The sequence below is a fragment of the Chelonoidis abingdonii genome, chromosome 22 (genome assembly GCF_003597395.2).
Source record: "Chelonoidis abingdonii isolate Lonesome George chromosome 22, CheloAbing_2.0, whole genome shotgun sequence".
In the NCBI taxonomy this organism is placed as follows: Eukaryota; Metazoa; Chordata; order Testudines; family Testudinidae; genus Chelonoidis; species Chelonoidis abingdonii.
The window spans coordinates 4840918-4864045 of NC_133790.1; the positions used below are offsets into that span (position 1 = coordinate 4840918).

The 23128-nt window shown below is 46.9% G+C and overlaps 1 protein-coding gene across 2 annotated transcripts in view; it reads right to left on the bottom strand.

Moving 5' to 3' along the window:
- WSCD2 (WSC domain containing 2) overlaps positions 1 to 23128 on the bottom strand; it is a 138493-nt gene continuing 115365 nt past the window's right edge. For both annotated transcript variants that reach the window (XM_075059827.1, XM_032800624.2), the window contains 3 exons: positions 22510 to 22674; positions 13634 to 13834; positions 1 to 1775 (listed from right to left, as the gene is read on the bottom strand). In XM_075059827.1, coding sequence (XP_074915928.1) covers positions 1423 to 1775; positions 13634 to 13834; positions 22510 to 22674 — 719 coding nt within the window. In that variant the 3' untranslated portion in view covers positions 1 to 1422. The remainder of the gene's footprint in view (positions 1776 to 13633; positions 13835 to 22509; positions 22675 to 23128) is intronic.

Genomic DNA, 23128 nt, shown 5'->3' on the forward strand with positions numbered 1-23128 from the left:
ACCCAGACCTCCACCTCTCCCTCTTGAGCATCGTTTTTTCCTCTCCTTCTTTCTGCTTCAATTTTCAGAGGCAACAAATGTCAAATGAGCATGCAGGGGGATCTAATCAGCCTGACAGCTCCAGTGCTATGCAGCCCCTGTAACTACTTCCCTACCCGTGGGTGATTGTCAGCACCAGGGGATGGGTCAGCTGTGAGCGCTTGAGGGAGACCTTGGCTTGCCAGAGGAGAGAGCTGGCATCTGTGAGGAGGGCAAACGGACGTGGCATGTGGTGACCTTGCACCGATGAAGCAGCAAATATTTGTCTAAAGATAATGACCCTGTCTGGGATTCTGTGACAAGAATGTCAGCAGCCAGCACAGGAGCCTGTCCAGGCCCGGCCGCATTTGCTGCCAAAGAGATAATCAGCATCAGCAGGGACGTGCCAGGCCTTATGCAGGAGGAGGTGGGGAGGACAATACAGCTGAGATGTAGGTTGGTTTGTCTTTAAGCCAGTGTAACTCCAGTGACTCTAGTGTTGCTCCTCATATTTAGACTCATGTAACCGTGGCCCTGATCCAGCAAAGCACTTAGGCACATGCTTAACTTGGAGAAAGAGAGTAGCAAGGGATTAGACTGTTCCTGTGTTTACAGTTTACATTTAAGCAGGTGCCTGAAGTCAGTGGTTCTCAGCTTCTGTCATACTCCTCTCCCCCCGATGCCCATCTCATTCGGTCAGGACTTCCCTCCTACTTAGTGATCTAAGAAAATCCTGTTGGTCCTGACCCCTGGCACTCAGGGTTCGTGACCCCCAGGTTCAGAAGTCGTGCTTCAGCTAAATATGTGCTAAAGTGCCTTGCTGGATCAGGGCCTGCAAGCTGAATTAGACCCAGGAAATGCACAGTGAGTTTTACTGTTAATCACCAGCATTAGCATTATCCCCAAACTCCAAGGAAGATTATAAATAAAGTTACATTATTAGGAATGAATGGATCACCGTAAATAACATCAGATCAAATTTTAAATGCCATGTCTCTGTTCAGCCCCATTTCAGACTGGAAATCGGAGGCTGCTTCTCCTTCCCACCTTTTCAGAGCATTGTTCACCATTTTGTAAAGTCTGACAGAGAACACAAAACACACCCCACACTATAAGAGAGAGAAAATGGTAAAGACAGCAGCGGTGAAGGTTTTCATGTCACAAATGCCAATTCACAATGGCACAATCCCCAAAGAATTTAGACTCGTTGATGTGTTTGCCAAGGCGTCTTCTCAGCAGTGACTGGTGACCATTCTTTTTTCTCATGCAGGGAATTCATTAACAGCTAATAGCAGCAGATGGATAATTCAAAGAAAGCCACCCACTGGGTGGAACTAGGTACTGGCTGGGAAAACCAAGCCTTTCTGTTCTGGTTAGAGTCAGTTCCCCCAAGTGTCATCTTCATCATCTTGGATAATAGTCATCTGGGACCCCTGTGAGGTTTCTGAGTTTCAGAGCCATGTCCACAGTTTTAATGTAAGTGCTGATCGTTTTTCTCATCTCGGGCGTGTAGGGGTCATATTCCAGTTTCCTCAGCCCAGAGCGCTTAAAGTTTCCATCTTTTTGGCCTTCGACACACAAGAGTCTGTCCTCAAACACCCTGGTGCCCAGGAGGTTCACCATCCTCTTCAGTTGGACAAAGAGATCTCGCTTCAGGTCCTCAAAGTGCACCACAAGGACATTTTTGCCATACTTCAACCAGTCCAGCGTGTGAGTGGCCCACCAGGGGGCATAATTTTTGACGAACTCTGGCCATTCTGCGAGAAGCAAAGGAAATCCATTAACAACAGTATCAGTCACAGCATGTGTGAAGCCACTAGACACAGTGTAGGTCTCTTGTTTACCAATCTATCTATTAGTAATATCATTAATAATATGAAGGCACATTGCAAGACTAACAGTTCCCCTATCAGAACAAAGAATTCAGCCCCTGACCCAATGAGATTACAAAGCAACGGTCAAATCCTGCTCTGTTGGACATCAAAGAGACATCTCAAGCAGGGTTGGACTGATGCACAGACAAACTAAGTAGGTGCCTGTGCCCCAAATTTGGGGGGAGAAGACCCAAACCTCAGTGGCACTGTGACCTCTGTGGTTGCCTAGGGCCCAGAGATGGGTCAGTCCAGTCCAGCTCTCGAGCAAGGAAGGCATGCAGGACTCGGTCTAAGTGTACAGACAGGAAGGGTGCAGTTAATGTAGGTGGGAGCTACAACGTCAGTACTTCATTACAGGGTGCGGTCTTTGGAGGTGGGGGGCAGAAGCATTGGCACTCATGTTGAGTGGGTCTGGGAACCTGTTCCAATCCTGGAGGCAGCGAGGAGGAGGTCCTGGAGCCAGTAGTGGAGGGAAGAATTGGAGGGGGCTGAGGCTTATGCCAGGGGGATGGGGCAGGAATAGCTGGAAGGCTGGAGTCTCTATAAACATATCAATGCGGTGTTATGGACTAGACTGTGTTCTTGACCCTGCCTCAGGCTGACGAAGGGACACATGGTCTTAGACCTTTGCACTGGGAAGTTTCCCCCAGCCCTGTCTGAAATGCGTCAGCTTCTCTTCCCCAACAAGCGTAAGGAGGAGGGACAAGTGAGAAAGAGGGTCTGACAGGAAATGTAGGTATCAAATAACCTGGCTTGTTTTCTCCCTTCCTGCAGTTCAGTTTGTGTTCCTTTCGTTTTCCCACAAGAACACACAGAAGCTCCCCTGCACAGAAGGACAGACTCTCTGAAATGTCAGCCTTGTGCTGCTCATACCTCCTTCCAGCCTTAAAGTGAGACCAGCAGTGGCACCGCGGTATGGCTTGCTCACTGCGTAGGCTTGGGCCAGTGACCTGTGTCTCAGCCCATTCTGCAAAAAGGGGATATGAATTATATTGGTTATACTTGCCTAGCTCACTAGGGTACAACAAGGCATAATTAATGAACGCTCTGATCTGGGGCAAAAAGCTGATCCGTGCTATGGCTGAGATTTCCACACCCAATTCCCATTCATTTGAATGGCAATCGGGCATCCAAATCCTTATCCAGTTTGAAAATCTTAGCATATGCATATGGGAAAATCCTCTGTACCTGGCCCCACTGTAAAATACAGAGATCTTCAACGACAGGCAGGAGAAGTGTGCAAATTATGATGATGAAGATGATGATGAAGGTGATATAAAATTTGCAGATGACACCAAGTTGGAAGGGGAGGGTGGGTTGAAAGCACCGTGAAGGGCAGGATTCAAATTTAAAATAACTTGATAAATTGGAGAACTGATTTGAAATCAATAAGATGAAATTCAGTGAAGATAAGTGCAGAGTGCTTCACTTAGGAAGGAAAAATCAAATGCAGAGCTACAAATTGGGGAATAATTAGCTAGGTGGTGGTACTGCTGAAAAGGATCTGGGTGTTATAGTGGATCACAAACCAAATATGAGTCAGCAGCATGACGCAGTTGTGAAAAAGGCTAATGCTGTTCTGGGGTGTATTAACAAGGGTGTCGTATGTAAGACACGGGAGGTAGTTGTCCTGCTCTACTCAGCATCAATGATCCCTCTAATTTTTTACATCCGTGTGCGGAATTAATTTTGTTATGTGCACCGATATGGAGGTGATGTGGGGGAACTTAGCTCAGCACCGGTGAGGCCTCTGTGTCCAAATCTGGGCACCGCAGTTTAGGAAAGGTGTGGACAGATTGGAGAGAGTCCAGAGGAGAGCAACAAAAATGACCAAAGGTTTAGAAACCCTGACCTGCAAGGAAAGGTTAAACAAACCAGGCATGTTGGGTCTTGAGAAAAGAAGACTGAGGGGGGACCTGATATGTCTTCAGATACATTAAGCGCTGTTATAAAGAGGATGGTGATCAGTTGTTCTCCATGTCCACTGAAGGTTGGACAAGTAGTAATGGGCTAAATCTGCAGCCAGGGAGATATAGGTTAGATATTTGGGAAAACTCTAACTATACGGGTAGTTAAGCTCTGGAATAAGCTTCCAAGGAGGTTGAGGAATCCCCATCATGGGAGGTGTTTAAGAACAGGTAGAACAAAGACCTGTCAGGGATAGTCTAGGTTTATTCGGTCCTGCCTCAGCGCTGAGGAGGAGTCTTTCCATACAGCATGCAAACTTCATGCATGTCATATCCATCGCGTAACCTTGCTGACCTTGCCAGATCGATCTTTACCAAAACCTCCTAAAACTGGTTCTTAGCCTGATACTTTTCTTCTGTATCCCAGTATCTTTCCCCTTTGTAGCTTCCCTCAACTCTGCTCAGATGTTGCTTGTTTCTAAAGTCAATGGGGCTGACGCACTTTCTGTACATAGAATTGGTATGATTTCCATGACAACAATGTCACATGAGCTGGAAATCTCAGCTACTGAGGCAAGGTAATGCCTGCCTTTTCACTTTGACTGCCAGTGGCAACCACTGCAAGTCCCCGCCTCTCCTCTGGGCATTTAATCAGCCTAGACTCTGCATTTCTTCATGCTACTTGGGCTCTTTGGGTTTAATCAAGGTGGCTATTACCACCTGTCACTCATGAAATTGAATGCGAACAGGCTGTCTAATCACAGCACTGAGTTTTGAGGCTGACTTTATAGTTTCAATTTTTCCCTTGGACACAACTGTAAATGAAAATGGGCTGTGTGTGTATGTGTGTGTGAGAGAGAGAGAGAGAGAGAGATCCAAATGTGGCGTTTGCTGATCTTCAATATGTGTGTGTGTGTGAGAGAGAGAGAGAGAGAGAGATCCTAAATGTGGTGTTTGCTGATCTTCAACACCAGGAGTAGTTCAGCAAAATGGCTCTGAAAGAAATGAGAATGGGTCCTGTCGATAAAGTTCCACAAAGATCTTTGGCTGGTGATTGACAATATCCTCAGTGAGCTCAACTAGCCATCTGGTCCCTAGGCTGACTCCATGTGCTCTCGCCTAAAAATCTTTCAATTATTCCCAAGGTCTCTCGCTAATTGATTCCCACATTAAAATCAGGTGATAAAAAGGATGATGAAACACCAATAATAAGCTGTGATTCTGCTGAAACTGTAATACACATGTATCTTATGATGCATAAAAGCTCTGGGTATGTGCTCCTTCCTCTTGTCCTCCTTGAGGAACCAATGCCTGATTAATAGCTTAACTGTATTTAATTCCCCAAAGAATCATTGAAGACGGTATCTGTTTCATTAAACAGATACAGGACAATTCACCTTGTGTAATCATATCACATAAAACTTTGCTTTGGAACCACTCCAGGGATATCATAAAATTAATGTTATGGAACAAAATACTGATTTTAAAGAGCCTTCAGCCCAGGCTGGTGAAAAGCACAGCTGCAACCAGGAGAGAAAGAATGGATCAGCAGCTGTATTCAACAAAAGCAGGAGCCAGGAGAGGCCAAGCAAGGTCACGTCCCCTCCACACGCGGTAGCTCAGATCATTCCAATAGTGGCTTACATGCCCACTGCGTTTGCTCAGCCAGGGAGCCGCATTGGTATTCTAGCCACAGGGATAAGCTCCCTTTAGACGGGTGGATATAGATTCCTCTGCCACTCACACTGGAGTAGATCTGGGGTACTGCAGTGAGCAGAGTCACGCCAGTTCCACAGTGCGATGTGACTGAGGTCACAGTCTGGCCCGTTCGATTCAACGGGCATAGAAGTCACTTGTTGAGTGAGAGGTTCATAGATTGTAAAGCCAGAGAGGAGCATGGCCATCATCTGCTCTGACTTCCTGCATAACAGAGGCCGTAGGCCTTCCCTGAATTAATTCCTGTTCGAGCTAGAGTCAATCTTTTAGAAAACCACCCAATCTCGATAAGAACCCACCTCAACCCTTGGTAAATTGTACCAATCATTATTTACCCCCACCGTTAAAAACATGTGCACCTTATTTCCAGAATATGTCTAGCTTCGACTTCCAGCCACTGGATCTCATTATACCTTTATCTGCTAGATTGACATGCCCATTATCAGATGTTTGTTCCCCATGTAGGAACTGATACAAGCTGCTCAAGTCACCCCTTATCCTTCTCAGTGTTCCAAGAGTGATTGAAAATCACCATTATGGTCCAGCAAGCCCTTCCAGACCATCGCAGGTTCTAGCCCACTCAGACAGGTGAGGCCCAAGCACCTTCTCAGGGCAGAGCAGGACTTTGGTCAAACCCCATTGTTGGCAGTGGGGAATTTGTACGTCAAAGCTTGAAACAGCGGAGGGGCTTTCACAGAGATTTCGGCTGTACAAAACGTCACCTTGTATTGCTGTGAAATACACAGTGACCTAATTCAGAGCTAGGTGGAAAAAAACCATCGTGGCATGATGGCACTGATTCAGGAAAGCACTTAAGCTCACTTCATGCAGGTCCTGAAATGCCCTTCCTGATCTGGGGCCTATAATGCCCTCCCTGTTGGCACTCACAGCCTCTAGAACTGGATTGGCCCTGGAGAGTGAGCTCCTTTTTTGGCCATTGAGGGGGGGGTCCCTCCTTAGGGCCAACGGTCAACCACGTTGGCTAGGGAAGTTGCACTGACTGAAGCCTGCATTGTGGCTGTTTATGCAGTAGAGTGACAAACAGAAAACAAGAGGAATGCAGTCACCAGGGTCTGTCTGCGCTGACCAGTGCCTGGATAGAGCATAAAATGCTTGGCTAGAGCAGTGGATAGAGCATACAATGCTTGGAAATGATGCAGAGATCCTTATGAGAAAAGTAAAAACCAAGACGATCCTGTTTCTATTGATCATTTTCATATCCAGCCAAACAGACCTTTCCTTTGTTTGCTTTTAATGATAGGGAACAAGGTATCAGTGGCAGTTCCTGGTCTGCCACTACATAGAGAGACACATGATTTGGATGCATAAATGTAGGCCCAAGGGGTAGGCTTTCCTGGGGGTTAGCTCAGAGGGCAAATGCCAAGGAGGATAGTGTGCCCTTGGTACCCTGCTGGAGATTAAAGTCATGTCTGACAAGACATAAGTTGGGTGTCCTTAACTCACTGGCAAGAGAAAGGCCAATAGCTCGGTCAGGAAAGAAAAACAACCAGTGCCCTGTGTGTGGCCAAACTGACAGTCATTGCTGAGGAAAGGCCATGGATTAAGCTAGCAAAGAAAATTAAATCATCTCTCTCTTCCCATGAAGAGTCGCTCCCTCTTCCTTGGGCCCGGAGGTCACAGCTGTGGGAAGAACGAGCAATGCTACAGCAGTGTGTGCTGCACAGGAGGCTGCGTGGATAAGGGACTCCCGCATGCCTCGGGACTTACTGGGAAATAATGAAATGCCAGCTCGGCCTTTTGTTTTAATCTCTGGCTCCGTAGCATTCCAGACAAAAGGCCTCTTTGAAGGGTGAGCGCTGTCTTCCTCCACCTTTCATCTTAGGGACTCACCTGGCCCTCTTCACTGCAGTATCTGAGTGCCTCATAATTGTTACTGTATTTATTGCACAAGATCCCTGTGAGGCAGAGCCAGGCTGTTTGCCCCATTGCACAGAGGAGGACCTGAGGCACAGGCAGGCTAAGTGAGTTGCCCGTGGTCACATAGGTAGTGTTGCCCAGTGGATAGCAGACTGGACTGGCACCCACACGTCCTGGATTCTATTCCTGGTTCTGCCATTGGCCTGGTAGCAAGTCACTTCTCTGCTCCATGCCTCAGTTTTCCCATCCCTAGGATGGGGATAATCAGACTGACCCTCCCTTGTAATGCACTTTGAGATCCATGGATGAAAAGTGCTAGATAAGAGCAAGGTATTATTGTTATTAGTCTATCGCAGGGCATGGACTTGCATCAAGGTTCAAAGGTTGTTATCCTCAAGGAGCTGGCCCACACTCAGGATAACAGCCCTACCACTGCGACCAACATATGGAGTTACTCCTTTCATGTGGTAGAGGCTTGTGCTTTGGTGGTTGACCAGAGTGGCGGGCCCCGCAAGGGGAGATGGACTTCAGCCCCACCTGTGACAAGAGCCACTCACCTCCCCAGGTGGGGAAAATGGAGGTGGTGTGACCTGTAGGTCATGTGAAAATCAGACTTGGACTATATAAAAGAGAGGCCTGTGTAGGGAACTCCCAGTCGGAAAGGGACCCTGGCAGCTCCAGTCAGCACCTCTGATCAGGCCATTAAAAGTCCGGTCGGCGGCGCAGCAAGGCTAAGGCAGGCTCCCTCCCTGCCATGGCCTCGCATGGCTCCCAGAAGCAGCGGCATGTCCTCCTTCTGGCTTCTCCGTGTATGGGCAGCCAGTGGCTCTGCATGCTGCCCCCGCCCCAAGTGCTGACTCCGCAGCTCACATTGGTCAGGAACCACAGCCAATGGGAGCTGTTGTGCTGGCGTCTGCGGATGGGCAGCGCACAGAGCAGTGTGGCCTCACCTCCATGTAGGAGATGGAGAGAGAACATGCCACTGCTTCTGGGAGCTGCTAGAGGTAAGCACCACCTGGAGCCTGCACCCCTGATCCAAACCCGTGGCCCGATCCCCTTCCCCAGCTCTGGTCCCCTCCTGTCCTCCGAATCCCTCAGTCCCAGCCTGGAGCACCCTCCTGCACCCCAAATCCCTCATCCCCAGCCCTACCCCAGAGCCCACACTCCCAGCTAGATCCCTCACTCTCCCACACCCCTACCCCCTGCCCCAGCTCTGATCCCCCTCCTGCTCTCCGAACCCCTTGGTCCCAGACCGGATCACCATCCTACACCCCAAACCCCTCATCCCCAGAGTCTGCACCCCCAACTGGAGCCCTCACACTGCCCCCGACACCCAACCCACAGCCCCAGGCTGCAGCCCCCTCCTCAGTGGTCAGCCGTATAATTTATGGGGACTTAATGGTACCAAGCAGGAGATCAGGGACGGGGTGGGGCAAGGTTTCACCACTCTCATTCCATTGCTGGAGAGGGAGAGTGGGCTGGAATGTGAGCTGCCAAGTGAGAATTGGACCAGAAAAGCGCACAGCCCCAAACATGCCTACAGCCGACCTTGGCCGATTCTGCAGTTAGAATAGTTTGGAGAACTAGCCGGTATATTTCCTGCCAGTCTTTCCCCCTGAGCCCTGAGGGGGAAAAAAATCACATGTAGTAAAAAAGAAAAATCTGCGCTAGTGCCCCTACTCCAATTCCCTCTCTGCCTCTCTCCTTTCCGCTGCAGAGATTAATAGAACACACATGAATGCCAATTGCAATGAAAGCAGCCTTTCTTCACTGCACTGTTTCATAGTTATTGACAGAACCATAACTCTGCAATATTAGGTCCTGTGTTTCTAAACCTGCTAGGGCACTAAGACATATTTTCCCATTTTTACTGGGCTCACTTGTACTCTGGCACTTGCAATCGGCAGTGCGACTGCTTGGCTAGTCCCTCTGAATGGGGACTGCTTTGGGACAGGTATCCAGGAGCGGGCAGAGCTGAGTGAATGATTTCCAATAGATAATTCCTATGACAAATTTTGCCTTCTTTTCAGTTTGCACCATTGTTATATTGATTCTCTATTCAGGTTTACCAGTGAATTTCTGCAGAGAATAATTTTTGCTCTGCGGGTTATTCGTTAAGAGTTTACTGCAAATATTCAGAATGGGCAGAGGCCACTTATTTCCCACTTCAGCCTTCAAACAAGGCCTTAAATAATGCCGAGGCACTGTGTGCCGCCCCCTCTGCAGACGGATATAGTGCATCTGGTTTGCACTGCGTTGACTAGTCACTCTGAATTCTGGTTTTGTCCTCTGCTGGGATGAGTCCTGTACCTAAGCAACACAGCGCTAGTTGCAAATTCCACAAGCAGGACAGTCCACTAGGAAATGTTGCTCTTCATGAGTATTCATGCTGGTAAAGATGAGGTGCTTGAACGTTCATGGAAAGTGAACTTGAAAGGTTTGCAGTTCTATAGTTTCACAGATTTCCAGGCCAGAAGAGACTACTGTGATCACCTAGTCTGACTTCCTGCCTAACACCGCCCTCTATTTCCTGCATCGGACCCACATCTTGTCATCGATCCATTGTGTACTCTTTAGAAAGCTATCTGTTCTTGATGTAAAGGCATCGAGTGATGATGGGGACTTCACCACATCCCTTGGCAAGTTGTTCCACCAGTTAGTTACCCTCGCTGTTAAAAATATGTGTCTTATTCAGAGCACATGGTGGTTTATTTTGACTTAAATCCAAATCGAAATTAGTTTTTGCGTTGGAGAGAATATTTGTGGACAGATTTTTCCCACCTTCTCCTCAGCTTTGTGTGTTGATTGTTCTAACACCTCAGATAAGCTTCTCCGAGGTTTCCTCTCTCCACATTCTCTGTGCAGCATAATTATTGCTACTATGATCGGTTAATCATGCTGAGCACTTTACCCAACTGGCACAAGTTTACATAGAGAATATCTGGAGCTGTTGGCTATCCCAGACCAGTATGTTACAGGAAAAGCTTTCAGGGGTGGGCACAATGTGGGGAGGCATGAAAATATGCACATGCTCACTGGACCTGAAAACCTGCCCACGTGTGCATAGTGAAATCTTCAAATGACCCCACTGGTGCAGATAGGGGAATGGCCTGCCTGGCCACCTACTGACATTTACCCTTCCCTGAGCTATACAAACTGGGCAGAGCTTTGCAGGAATTTTGTCCCCTAAACATCAACAGTAGCTGGAGAAATGGACAACTGCCTTTGACCTGTATCCTTTTTAAGGAGCCATCAAGTATAGATTGGTGTAATTCTGATCTCACATGCATGGATGTAAGTCCAAGAGAACTCCAGTGACTTTGGTGGAGTCGCTCTGGATAATTGAAAATAAAATCCAGCCTGCTATCTCTGACAGTCATTTGAAGGAGAGCAGCAGATGAGGCTGCCTGAATGGATATCCAAAAGCCCTACCGCTCGCTGTTCCAGACAGCACTGCTGTCAGCACCCTCAGCACAGAGACCAGGGCATGGAGACACATACTCCAAAGAAAGACTCAGCACCCTCTCATGCCTGTATTCCCTCAGCCTTCATATCAGTCCTAGAGAGGGGCCTAAACTGCTAAAATGTAACCCCGGAGGGAAGCACAAGATGGGCTGTGAACGGCCCCAGCCTGAGGGCTAGATAGTGACTTGGTTCATGTGCCCGCAGGGAGGGATATGACAGAGCACAACCCCCCTTACACACCTGCATGGGCTACCCAGGCCTTGCTTCCTGGACACACAAATCCCAGCTACTTCCCAATGGCACAAATGGGTGAGGAGTGGACAGAAACGAGGCTCCACTCTTCACCTCCCGGGCCCAGGTGAGCTGGTGTGAAACGGGATTGTGATTTGTTACTGGCCTAAGTTAACAGCAAATCGCTACTGCCCCAGAGCCAATGGGGAAGCAATTCCTCCTGGGACGGTGCCCCTGACGCACCACCTTGTGCTCAGAGCTGGGTTGAAAAAGGCAGAATCTTTCCCCAAGTTTGGTTTGCAGTCAGCACTGGGGTTTTGCTTTGGGTACGTCTCTGGTATTGGTGGCATTGCAAGGAGGAGAGAGAGAGAGAGAGAGACTGCATTTCAGTGCACGTGGCAATAATGAAATCCAGGCACATACCAACAACACAAAAAGAGATCCCCTTAAATAAACTCTGAATTAAGGGTAGCAGATGTTCAATCAAGCTAAATATTTTAACTCTTTCCAATGAAGTCAATTTCACAACAGCAATTTGTAAATTGCTATAATTAACAAGCATCCACAATATGTGTCTGTGCATGGATGGGAAAGGTGCTTTCTCCAGAGCAGCTGGGTGCGCAGAATTAAAAGCCTGCAACTGATTTGTCTAGGGGAGGATTCTCTCCTGCTGGGGCTCCTATGTGGAATGTCCAATCACTCAGAGGGAAAGATCATCAAGTCAGTATTTTATGGCATCGTCCTGAAGCAATGCTCTGATAATAGCGATGTTGGCTAGGAGGCCAGGCCCCTTTCTGAGAGCAACTCTCACTTCAAAGGGGAAAACCCTGGAGGATTTCTCCTTCATTCCACCAAGCAGAGATTCAGGGCCATGTCGGAGCTTATCTGGGAAAGTGAGGCCTCCAAATGGGCTCTTACAAGTATTTAAGTCCCACGGGTCGGTAGAGTATTGAAATCAGGCTGGGCTTGTGTAAAAGCAGTGGATGGTACCTGGATGAAGGTGCTTTTGCCTTAATGAGCTACTTGTTTTGGTTTAACACCACAGGAAAAGGCAGCCCTTGCTGGGACATCCTCTGTTTCCTGTTTTAGCTCAGCACATAGGAAGGCTGAATTGAACAGTCCAATGGGAGTGATGGTGTCACCCTCTGCTAACACCACTGTTTAAGGGAAAATGCTCCAAATGGAGGAGGAGTAAATGGCTCTGATGGGTGTTTGAGATCCAGCTGCAAAAGCTGCTGTTCCAAGCCTACTGCAGCCCAATAAGTGTTATCTCGATTGTACGATGAGTTAAAAGATAGGGACAATCAGTCCCAGCATCCTCTCTGTCTGCCTCTGCCAGCCAAACCAACCAAACTCTATGCACCAGAGCTGGGCACATCTTTTCTTTGACAGTTTGCCCAGATTAAAGGCTGAATTCCCTTTCTCCATATCTAGTCCCCCTTTGAGTTTGCTCTCTTGGTGAAATTCCCCTCTGTGCAAAATATGAGCACAAAGTCTCTGGTCTCGTGCTAAAAGCTGCGGAATGGAAATCAGAAGTCCAGGAGAGAGAGACCTGGGAGAATAGTGGATTTTTCAGTTTGCTGGTAGTTCCGAAAAATGAGGAAAAATATTGAACCGAACATAAATGGTTTTGAAATTTTCAGTGAATCAACAAGTTTGAGAAAGAGAGCGAGAGAGAAATCATTCTGGGTTGAATGAAATCCTGAAGTGAAATGTTTCATTTCTACATCAAGCGTTATTTTAAAATGTGTCTGAATGCATTAGAAGAAATTTGATGCCAATTTCAGAACAAAAAGTTGTTTCAATCCAAAAAAATCAAAACATTTCATTTTGAAAATGTTGAAACAAAATCATAAGACTTTTTGAATGTTGGGGTTTTCTTTCTTAACCTAAACCAGTCAGTGGAACCGTCACAAATACACAAAGCGTTTTGGTGTCCCCAAATCTGCATTTTTTAAATGAAAAAAAGTTTTGTCTAAAAATGTCACTTAACTCTACTGCTGGATTCTAGTCCCAGGTCGGTCACAGGCCGACCACCTGCTGTGGGCTGGTCACCTCAGTGGTCTGTGCCTTAATATAGAAATCTGTAATAGGGGGCTGATTATGCCTCTGCACTAAGTAAGGGCAAATACTATTATTAGACATTAAGCTGCTGGCTACGAGAAGTCATTAGTTCCCTTGCAATCCTGTCATGTCCTCTGCCCTCATGTACTATACACAGATGTTACAACTGTCAACCGTACTGTAGCACAGCTCTGAAAAACACACCCAAAGGGAGCATTGTGTATGTTAGCCTCAGTCTTTTCTTCATCCCCTGGCTACTAGAGGGCAGGGGCATGCATTACTCAGCCTGCATACAAGTTACTGTGCACGTTTGAAGGCCCTTCCGGAACAAAAAGTCGTTTCAATCCAAACAATCGACACGTTTCGTTTTGAAAATGCTGACACAAAACACTGAGACTTGTTCCAAATGGGTGGGGTTTTCCCGCCAACCCAAATCAGCGAGTGACGCTGGCACAAAAAGTATCGCGGTAACGTGCCTACCTTTGCCTTTCCAATGTGCATGAGAAGCGAATCCGATGTGACCGCCATACTTCCGATTGAATTCAGCCATCAGGGCTTTGTATGGGTTCCGGATGAGCAGTATGGCTGAATCAAAGGCTTCAATTTCCTTCTGGCCACTTTCATGGGTTTTGATGCAGATTGTCCTTCCACTTCGCCAGTGATCCCTTTCCCCTTTGAACCCTTCCCAGAAAAATAAACAGACACAAGAGAATAAGTAAATGCAAAAATAATAATAATAAAAAAAGACCAAAGAAAAGAAAACCGCAAGCAGAGAGAAATCAGATTGCAAAATATATTTGGATGAAAGCAGCTGGCAATTTAAAATATATTTGCATCCGCGTTCCAGATGGAAATAATTCATTTGCTTGGATTCTGAGCAATTCATGTTTTATTTAGCACAGTGCCTGGTTACCTAGTGCAATGATCCGGTGGCTCAGCACACAACCTTAGCTTCAGTCCTAGTGACAGTAGGCAGAGAGTGGGGCCTAATTGTTATAGAAGGGGATGGGGAGTCAGGAATCCGGGTTCTAGTCCCAGCTGTTTTGGATAAATCACTTCAGGCCAGATTAGCAATGTAAATCAAGAGTAACTCCCCTGGAATCTCTGGAGCTGGGAAAATTGGGTGACCGTTCTCTCCGTGCCTGTGCCTCTCCCATCTGTGAAATGGGATGATGATGCCTGTACTTTACGAGATGGCAGAAGGTGCTGTGAGATTTAGTTTATTGATGCTTGCAAAGCCCTTGGAGATCCCCATGAGGCAGGTGCTGTAGAAGTGCCAAGCGTCTCTAACAACAGCTGCCCCACTCTACGTCGATCTCAGCCTGTGAGTGCCGGGGTCCCACAGCTCGCTGATGTGAAAGCATGGGGCAGCAGTGGCCATGTTCTCCGGGCATTCCGGGGACTTCGTGGGAACATGCTGCTCATGTCTGGATTAGCCGAGGTCAGTTGTTGGAGGCGTGCTAGGCAAAGGCCCAGCTGAGGGGTGAACTGTCCCCCTAACTTGCCTCGCCCGGGGCTGAACCACAACTGCGGTGACTCTCAGCTAGATCTGAAGCCTCCTCAGTGGTCAATGCCATGTCTAAAGAAGCAGCAAAGAGTCCTGTGGCACCTTATAGACTAACAGACATTTTGGAGCATGAGCTTTCGTGGGTGAATATCCACTTCCGACGTATTCACCCATGAAAGCTCATGCTCCAAAACGTCTGTTAGTCTATAAGGTGCCACAGGACTCTTTGCTGTTCTTACAGATCCAGACAAACACGGCTACCCCTCTGATACATGTCTAAAGAAGGGGCACTGAAATCCCCCATCATTCCCAGGGCTCCCTGGAAAACAGCACTTTGGGAGACTCCCCCACTCCAGTCAACAAGGACAGGATGTGTCTGGATTCCATGTCCCCAACAGGGCTCCAGGTCCAGACTCCTGAGTTCTTTTTGGCTCCTTCACTGACTCACATGGCTACCCAGGCAAATAATTTCCTCTCAGTTTCCTCATGTATAAAAGGAGGATACCAATACTTAGCCAGGTCTTTGCATCCTGTGCGCAGGTACACACCAGGTGGTTCAGCGCCAAGGATTCTCTGGTGTCTCTGGCTTTGTGCAGGTGCAGTGAATTTCGCCCCTTGTCAGCAGAGCTGTCTGCACACAGATCAATTTCCCAAATCTCAGCTTTCCTTGAGGTCTCAGTGGCAAACAAGCAGGCATTCAGAGTCTTCACGGGCTATTTACAGCATTAACCAACATACCTGAGCCCTGGTCTGAATCTGAGGGTCAAGAGCACTTTTTTTAATATAATCTTCCTGGCCCTGGTGTTTACACTCACCCAGTAACTCGGTGGTGACTCATAAAGTGAGAAATGACACTTGACAGCCTGTTATGGGAGCGCTCAGAGTGCCCATTAATGTCACCGGCCTTTGCTGTTTGTAAATTGGTTTCACTCGTCTGACTTTTAAAGCTGTCTGTTTATATATATCAAAAATTCAGTTCGACCATGTCCCCTGTGTTCAGTCTGGGGCAGGGTGGGATTTATAATAATCCCCCCCCCCCCCCAACATATCTCTGACTGAAGATTTTACCCCTGCACACTGAGGAGAGCAAAGGCATGCTCACAGGCCAGCTGGTTGAACTCCTGTTTGGCCAAGCCTAGAGGTGGCCATCGTGACACTACCCCTGAAGAGTCCAGCGATGAAATCCAGCCCTGTGCAGCAGGCCAACCTGAGGTTCCTGCACCGCTTACTTTAGCCTGGTTTGGGGACGTTAAGCAGTGTAAAAGTGTTAGGCTGGTTCTCTGCACAGGCCTCAGTTTTACCCATGGCCCGTACAATGTCTGGCTGGGGCTTTCCCCAACACCTGACATCTGTTACTGATCCAAGGTAACTCGGCAGAGCTTCTATAAGGAATAATTTGCCTTAATTACATTTGAAGGGAGCGGGAGTCTCTGGGCATTGGGAATAGGCCACTGAGCTCTCCACCTCCAGGTTGTGAGCCTGATCCTGGCTGAGTGACTAAAAGTCATTATACTGCCTACGGGAGGAGAGTCAGTGGAGCCAGTCCACTTCCTGCTGGCCAGGTGTCTAGAGCAGAATTGGTGCTAACTACAGTCTGGGAGGGCAGGAGTGCTTGGGGGTTCCTGCAGAGCAGAAGCAACGGCCCAATGTGTGGTTGCCGAAATCACTTTGCTGTGCATCCTGTGCCATCTCCTAGGGCTACAATTACAAAAACAAAACCCACCAGCAAACTAATTTTGGGAAGACACAGGTTTCCTTCTCCCTGCTGCTCCAAACTCTACTTATTTTGCTGCTGAGCACACAGGGCTGTGGCCTCACTTTCTTAGTTCACCGGCTGCAAATCCAACTGAGCAGCCAACCAGCTTGCACTCAACATGCTGAATAGCCTCATCTCAATGACCCGCAGGCCTAGCTGTATGAAAAATACACACGCCATGTCTAAATAAACAGAAAAAAAATATGTCAGCAGATGATTCAAGCCAGGGGGAGAGAGAGGATGTAAGTAGATGTATTACATCAATTATAGATGTGTAATTTGCTTTCCTCAGTTAGGCTGTACAATATAGCTACATGGTAGCTAATCTACTAGTTGCTTGAATACATTCTAGCCCAGTCAGATGAGTAGGAAGCCCAGAATAAACATGGAATACTGTTTGATTTTTAGCCAGCAGAACAAAATGTTTTGTATCGTTAGTGCATACATTTTGTTGTGTGGGCTTTTTTTTTAAAACTCAGTGGGATAAAGACGTTTAAATAAACTGCTCTAATGAACGAACTTACTCAAGAACCATTGCGCAAAGGAGAACGAGGGGATGGGCATTCGTTGATGTAAGTGAATATGTCGAGTGCCTGTCTGGAAACTCTACCATGCTGTATCAGCTACAACTATTGCAATGACATGTCAAATGGGTTCCATAGAATTAAACTGAGCTCAGCGTTTCGATACTGAAATCATAGAGAATCTTGGAATGTATTTGAAATAGAGTTCTCATGGTCTTGATCTGAGCAAGGTTTGGTAAGGTAAAGCCTACCAGGGACGGTCTCTTCTAATTCTAGGAGTGACCAGCTCTAGGCATGAGACTAAACTCCCTATAGTCACAGGTTCAATTCCTCACAGGGTCAACTTAGCCAGTCATACTTCAGAGGCACATAAACTGAGTGCTATGCAGTTTGCTAGCTGTGAGTCTTTCAGATCTCATCAGGATCCATGGACATGAAAGAATCCTGGAGGTATTTTCTTCTGGAGCTTCATTAGAACATAAAAATTACCAGACTAGATCAAGCCAGCGGTCCATTAAGTCCAGTATCCTGTTAGCCGCACTGGCCAGCAATACCTGCTTTAGAGGCAGGTGCAAGAAATCCTGCAGAAGGAACTGACCAAATAACCTCTTCACAGAGAAGTTTCTTCCTGACTCCAGTGAGATGCTGTCTTATGCCCTGGACCATGAGGGTTTATAACCCTTCCAAACATCTTCTTTTGTGACAAATAACCGTATTATTTCACTTTGGATACTATTGTTAGCCATATAAATGACTGTGCCTTCAATGAATCCTACTAATGTCTTTGACTCAATTATATCTTATGGCAAAAAGTTCCACGGCTAATTGCATAAGTGCATGAAAACTGTTCTTCCCTGTGTTGCCCTCACTGTGTTCTATGACTTTTCCCATAAGCTATTGCTCCGTCCCTTTCAGACCTTCCCTGCGCTAAGCACAGCAGCAGCTCTTTATCGCTCTAGCCAAGTCATACTGTCATCTTTTACATCCTCAGGGCAGTGTTGCTATTGTCCCTCCGGGGGCTTTAGAGGCAGAGTGAGGGAAGAGCTCTTTCCCCGTAAAATATTAACTCAGTAAATAATTTCTCCATGTCAACAGGAACAAAAGATGGATATCCACAAAATCATTCCGCCCAAGGAGAAACATGCTTTGTGAGTCAACCAGCAGCAGTGAGCACACTGGCAGTTGAGTGTTTTTCTGTTAAGCCATCCTGATGCCCTAAGCAATAACATTTGCTCTGAAACAGTCTAATTTGTAACTGAAAGATGGGCCTCTCCCAGCATAGAGTGAGGGGATTTACTGCATTTTGAATGCAGATATATTCTTATTTGGAGGAGTGAGCGCTTTTGTGGAATGGCCTGTTTTGTGGTAGGATCTGACTTAGGGTGACCAGACAGAAAGTGTGACATATCAGGACAGGGGTAGGGGGTAATAGGAGCCTATATAAGAAAAAGACCCAAAAATCAGGACTGTCCCTATAAAATTGGGACATCTGGTCACGCTAATCTGACTCCACACTCACATCTCAGTCTGAACCAGAACATTTTTTTGCAATGGGGGAGAGGAGGGGATAACTTATTCTCAAACGACTTGCCCTTTTCACGATTTCTCAAGCTACAAGCAGGACGAGAAACAGAACGAGAGCGAATGGGGCTGGTTAAATTATCCAGTGTGAGCAATATTCATAAGGAACTGACCCCCTCTCTCTGTTTGCAAATCATCCATGAGCCGGTCGATGGTTTTCAAATGCAAACCTTATTCTTCATGATTTGTATTCCTGTAGGAGCCCCAGCCAGCGACGTTATTCATTATTTATTTGGTTTTGGGGTGTAGCTGAGCGGCCCAAATCCAGGGCCCCATTATTCTAGGTGCTATCTAAACACACAGTCAGAGTCCTGAAGAGCCTGCAGGCTAAACAGACGGGATTGAGAAAGCGACCTATAGAAAGGAAATATTATTATCCCTGTTTTACAACGGGGAACCAAGGTCAAGAGAACGTAAAGTCTCGATTCAGCAGAGAACTTTAGTATGTGTTTAATCTGAAGCAGGTGCTTATGTTCTTCTCTGATCTGCAGAGCACATAGGATCTGGGGGGACTCTCCATCACTGGTCGTTTTTAAATCAAGATGGGCTGTTTCCTAAACGATCTGCTCTAGGGATTATTGTGGGGCAGGTCTCTGGCTTGTGTTATCCAGGAGGTCAGGATCACAGTAGTCCCATCTGGCTTTTGAATCTTTGCTGCTATGTATAAAGCACGTGGTTAGCTTCGAGCACATGGTTAAATGCCCCTAAAAGGGACAAGTGCTCAGCCCTTTCTTAAAATCAAGTCCCTTTAAACTGCCTCAAGCTGGGCCACCAGTAGTATGGTGCTCAAAACCACTTGTCCCTTCAGAAATTCCTGCCCCCGGTGGCTCCAGGTGGACTGGGCTTAGGTGTGTATTGTGCAGTGCTGCTACAGCTCTTTCAAGAGGTGTTACTGTACCAGGAGAGATGAATCAGCTGGATGCTGTTCAGTTTTGGTAGGCTGCCGTCCTGCTAGCCACAGGGAGACTCCATTGGGTGACCCTAGATTGCCTCTCTTTTGGCCCTTCTCGCTAGGGGTCTGGGATGTTTTTGGTTAGCAATTTGGGCACCTTGAAGCAAGACTGTCATATCCACGAAAGCCAACCCTTTCTAGTCCCTCTCCCGACTGTTAGCGCAGGACATCAGTGTTTCACAGTCATGGCCAGCCAGCGTGCAGCCTTGCTTTGCTGTATCATTAAGTTAACTCTCAGCAGTTTTCCCCTCTGCTTGGGAGATTATTTAAGACTGATTGATGTAATGCTGATTTCTTTGTTATTGCTGCGTTTGGTTGCTGAATTCTTCTTGTGCTCTCTCAGAGAATGGAGATCGTTAACTGCACTGACTTAGTCTCCCACAGAAGTTATTTTTAAAAAAATCCCTAATGAAATGTGAGTTTAAAGGCAGATTTGATGGTCTCGGGGTGACCCACACGAATCCGCAATTGAGTATTGACGTATTACAAAATGGGTATCATAAAGAGGGGACAAGGCAGGATAGGAATAACAAGGTAAAATACCCAGTTAAGGGTGGGGGAGAGGAGTCTGTTATAAGACCCCAAATAGTTTTTATATTGCAAAACAAAATGGGAGTTTGCCCCTTGGCATTTGGTCCGGCCACTCTGAGCTGGGAGCTGGTCAAAAATGAGAGGCTTTTTTTTTTTTTTTTGGTGCAAAAATGTGGAATTTGTAAATTTTTGACAAATTCCGAGCCACTCCAGCCAAGACCTTTTATGGGAAGTTTCGGTCCCCAGCATGGACCACAAGTGACAGCCGCAACACAAACATGACAATTCTACATAGAATTTTTCCACACCAAAGTGAATGTACCGTCCAAGGGCCCAAGTGTGGCATGGCCTCGAACCCCAAGAAACAGGCAGTATGAGTGACTCAGAATCTGTCTTCCAGGTTCCTACTACTCCCAGGGGGAAGTACCCTGTGCCAGGTCCACACCCGGTGTGGCATGCATCACCCATGAGGCTGGAAAAGCAACTGTAGCTGGTACAATGGGATGGGGGGAGCCAAACTCTGCACGCTCTCCACTCACTTCCCACGTCTTCCTCCCCATTGGTCCCACAGAGACTATTCTTCCTGCTTCCCACAATCCAAGTAGCTGGTGCAAGGGAGTTACCCCCTTACTCGCTTGGGAGGTCACGCAAGGCAGCCCACAATCCGGCCCTCAGGAAGGTGCATGTGGATATGCGGGGGGTGAATTCAGATTGTCCTCAGTTGAGCTAAATGGTGCCATGTACCACCCTGTGCTCTGTGGAACTGGTACAGTCCAGACCTCGGGCCTTTTCCGATAGATGGACCATGCAAATAGAACCATACAGCAGGAAAAGAAAGGAGTGACACGTATCCTCTACCAAAGTGTAGAAATCACACCAAGAACCCAGAGCAAGAATTGGCCCAAAGCCTGAAGTCTTTCCTCAGGCAAAAGTCCTACTGGAGCCCAAGGAAGTGTTGGCTGAATAAGGACTGCTGGGAGTGGGGCCATTTGAAATGCACCCAGTGAATCCCTAGTAACAAATCTACCAAGATATTGTGATGGCTTGAAAGACTCAAAACCACATTTCAGAGCAGTGAGGACAAGAAGGGGAAACAGAATCAGCTGGATATGCTGGTATTTGAACAGGCAGCTCCATTTCTCAAGGGCCTTCCACGAACTGCAGTTTTCAGGTCCCTGTTACTTTATGTTTACAGCTATTGCTTCTTCATTCACAACACAAGTCAGTGGCTCTGATGGCTGGCTGGATCCCAGCTGTTAGAAAAGAGGAACCTTTAGACTAGTGGCTCTCAACCTTTCCAGACTCCTGTACCCCTTTGAGGAGCCTGATTTGTCTTGCGAACCCTCAAGTTCCACCTCACTTAAAAAACTACTTCCTTAAAAAATCAGACCTAAAAATACAGAAGTGTCACAGCACAGTATTACTGAAAAATGGGTGACTTTCTCCTTTTTACCACATAATTATAAAATAAATCAATGAATATAAATATTGTACTTACAGTTCAGTGTATAGTACATAGAGCAGTATAAAGTCACTGTATGGCATTTTAGTTTGTACTGACTCCGCTAGTGGTTTTTATGTAGCCTGTTTTAAAACAAGGCAAATATCTAGATGCGTTGATGTACCCCCGAAAGACCTCTGCAAACCCCCAGGGGTATGTGTAACCCTGAGTGAGAACTACTGCTTTAGACCATTCCCGACATGCGTCAGTTTCCGCTTGGGGGATGGAGCGGACCAGGGTGGGAAGAGGTGGGGCAGGGGTGAAAACAGGTGGGATGGGGGAGGGGAAGAGGTGTGGCCTTGAGGCAAGGGGTGGAGTAGGGTGGGGTCTGGGACAGAGCCGGAGGTTGAGCACCCCCTGGCACAATGGATAGTCTGCGCTGGTGGCACCTTGTATGTTCTTTTACTCATTAATAAAGCACATTTCCTTCCCTAGACACAGTAGCGTATTTCTAATGTAAATCTCCTCTCCTGCCTTTCTTCTAAAACCCTCAAAGTTGTCCAGTTCCTTAGAGCCTTGTGGATAAGGCGTCTGAAGTCACAGTGATAGCAAAGCTGCTGGTGACGCCGGTGACCTTGTGTTTTAAACGCTTCCAATGAGCATTAAATTGTTAAAGCTAAGAATGCAATAAACCAAGCTTAGTTTGCAGGTCTGAGGCTCTAAGTCAGCTACAGACAATTACATTTGGTAGAGGACCTTGGATGACACTTTGAATGATAGAGCCATATTTTATTAAGAGGAAACTGATTAGTAAGCAAACAGGCGTGCAATTACCATTTATACTGTATATGTCCTGCTAAAACCAGTTATAACCCAACATAGCCACAACATGGCCCTTGTCCTTGCTAACTTCAATTTTCACATCTAACTGACTCTAGCTTGTATTTTTAAGTTTTGCTCACATTAACAAACTCAAATTCTCATACTCCTCTATATTAGGCCAAAGCCTAATTTGTATGTATTTCTTAACCTAGCGCATTTTAAAGGCTACACGTTCCTCTCACCTTTGTTGTAGAGCGATCCATCGAAGTAATAGCTCCCAGTGTAGAAACCCGTAGCTAGCTCGATGAGATGACGTGCCCACGTGTTGCCCGCTCCAGGAAAGCTTGCCAGACCTATAAACTGTTTCGACCGAGCTGGTAAAAACCTTCTATCCATACAACGATTGTCTAGAAAGAGAATAAATGGAAGATGTGTCAAGGTGCAATACATAAAATTCCACCATTGAGATAAGAGGAAGAGAGATTTTCAGATCTCAGGGGACATACTAACGGAGATGTGGAAATGTTCATTCAGTGAACCTTGTTCATAATGGTCACCCAGGGGGAGTCTCTTTTGTTGCCCCAGGAGCTGAAGCAGCATCTGGCTTGTTTTTTTGGCTAAAGCACCAAGTACCATCCAGACTCCCTTCCACTGTGGCCGTCTCAAGGTTTATTGCCATTTTCTGGATCTATGGTGGGTGTATCAAGAAACACTCCTGCTACTATGCTGCGTCCTCCTCAGCCACGTGTTCATGAATGATGCCTCCCAAACTAAGCACTTTTCCATCAGTTCCTGTGTCCACTGGGGCCTTTTCAGTGACACAGTGACTGTCTTGCCAGTTTCTGGTTCCACTTTGGCAGC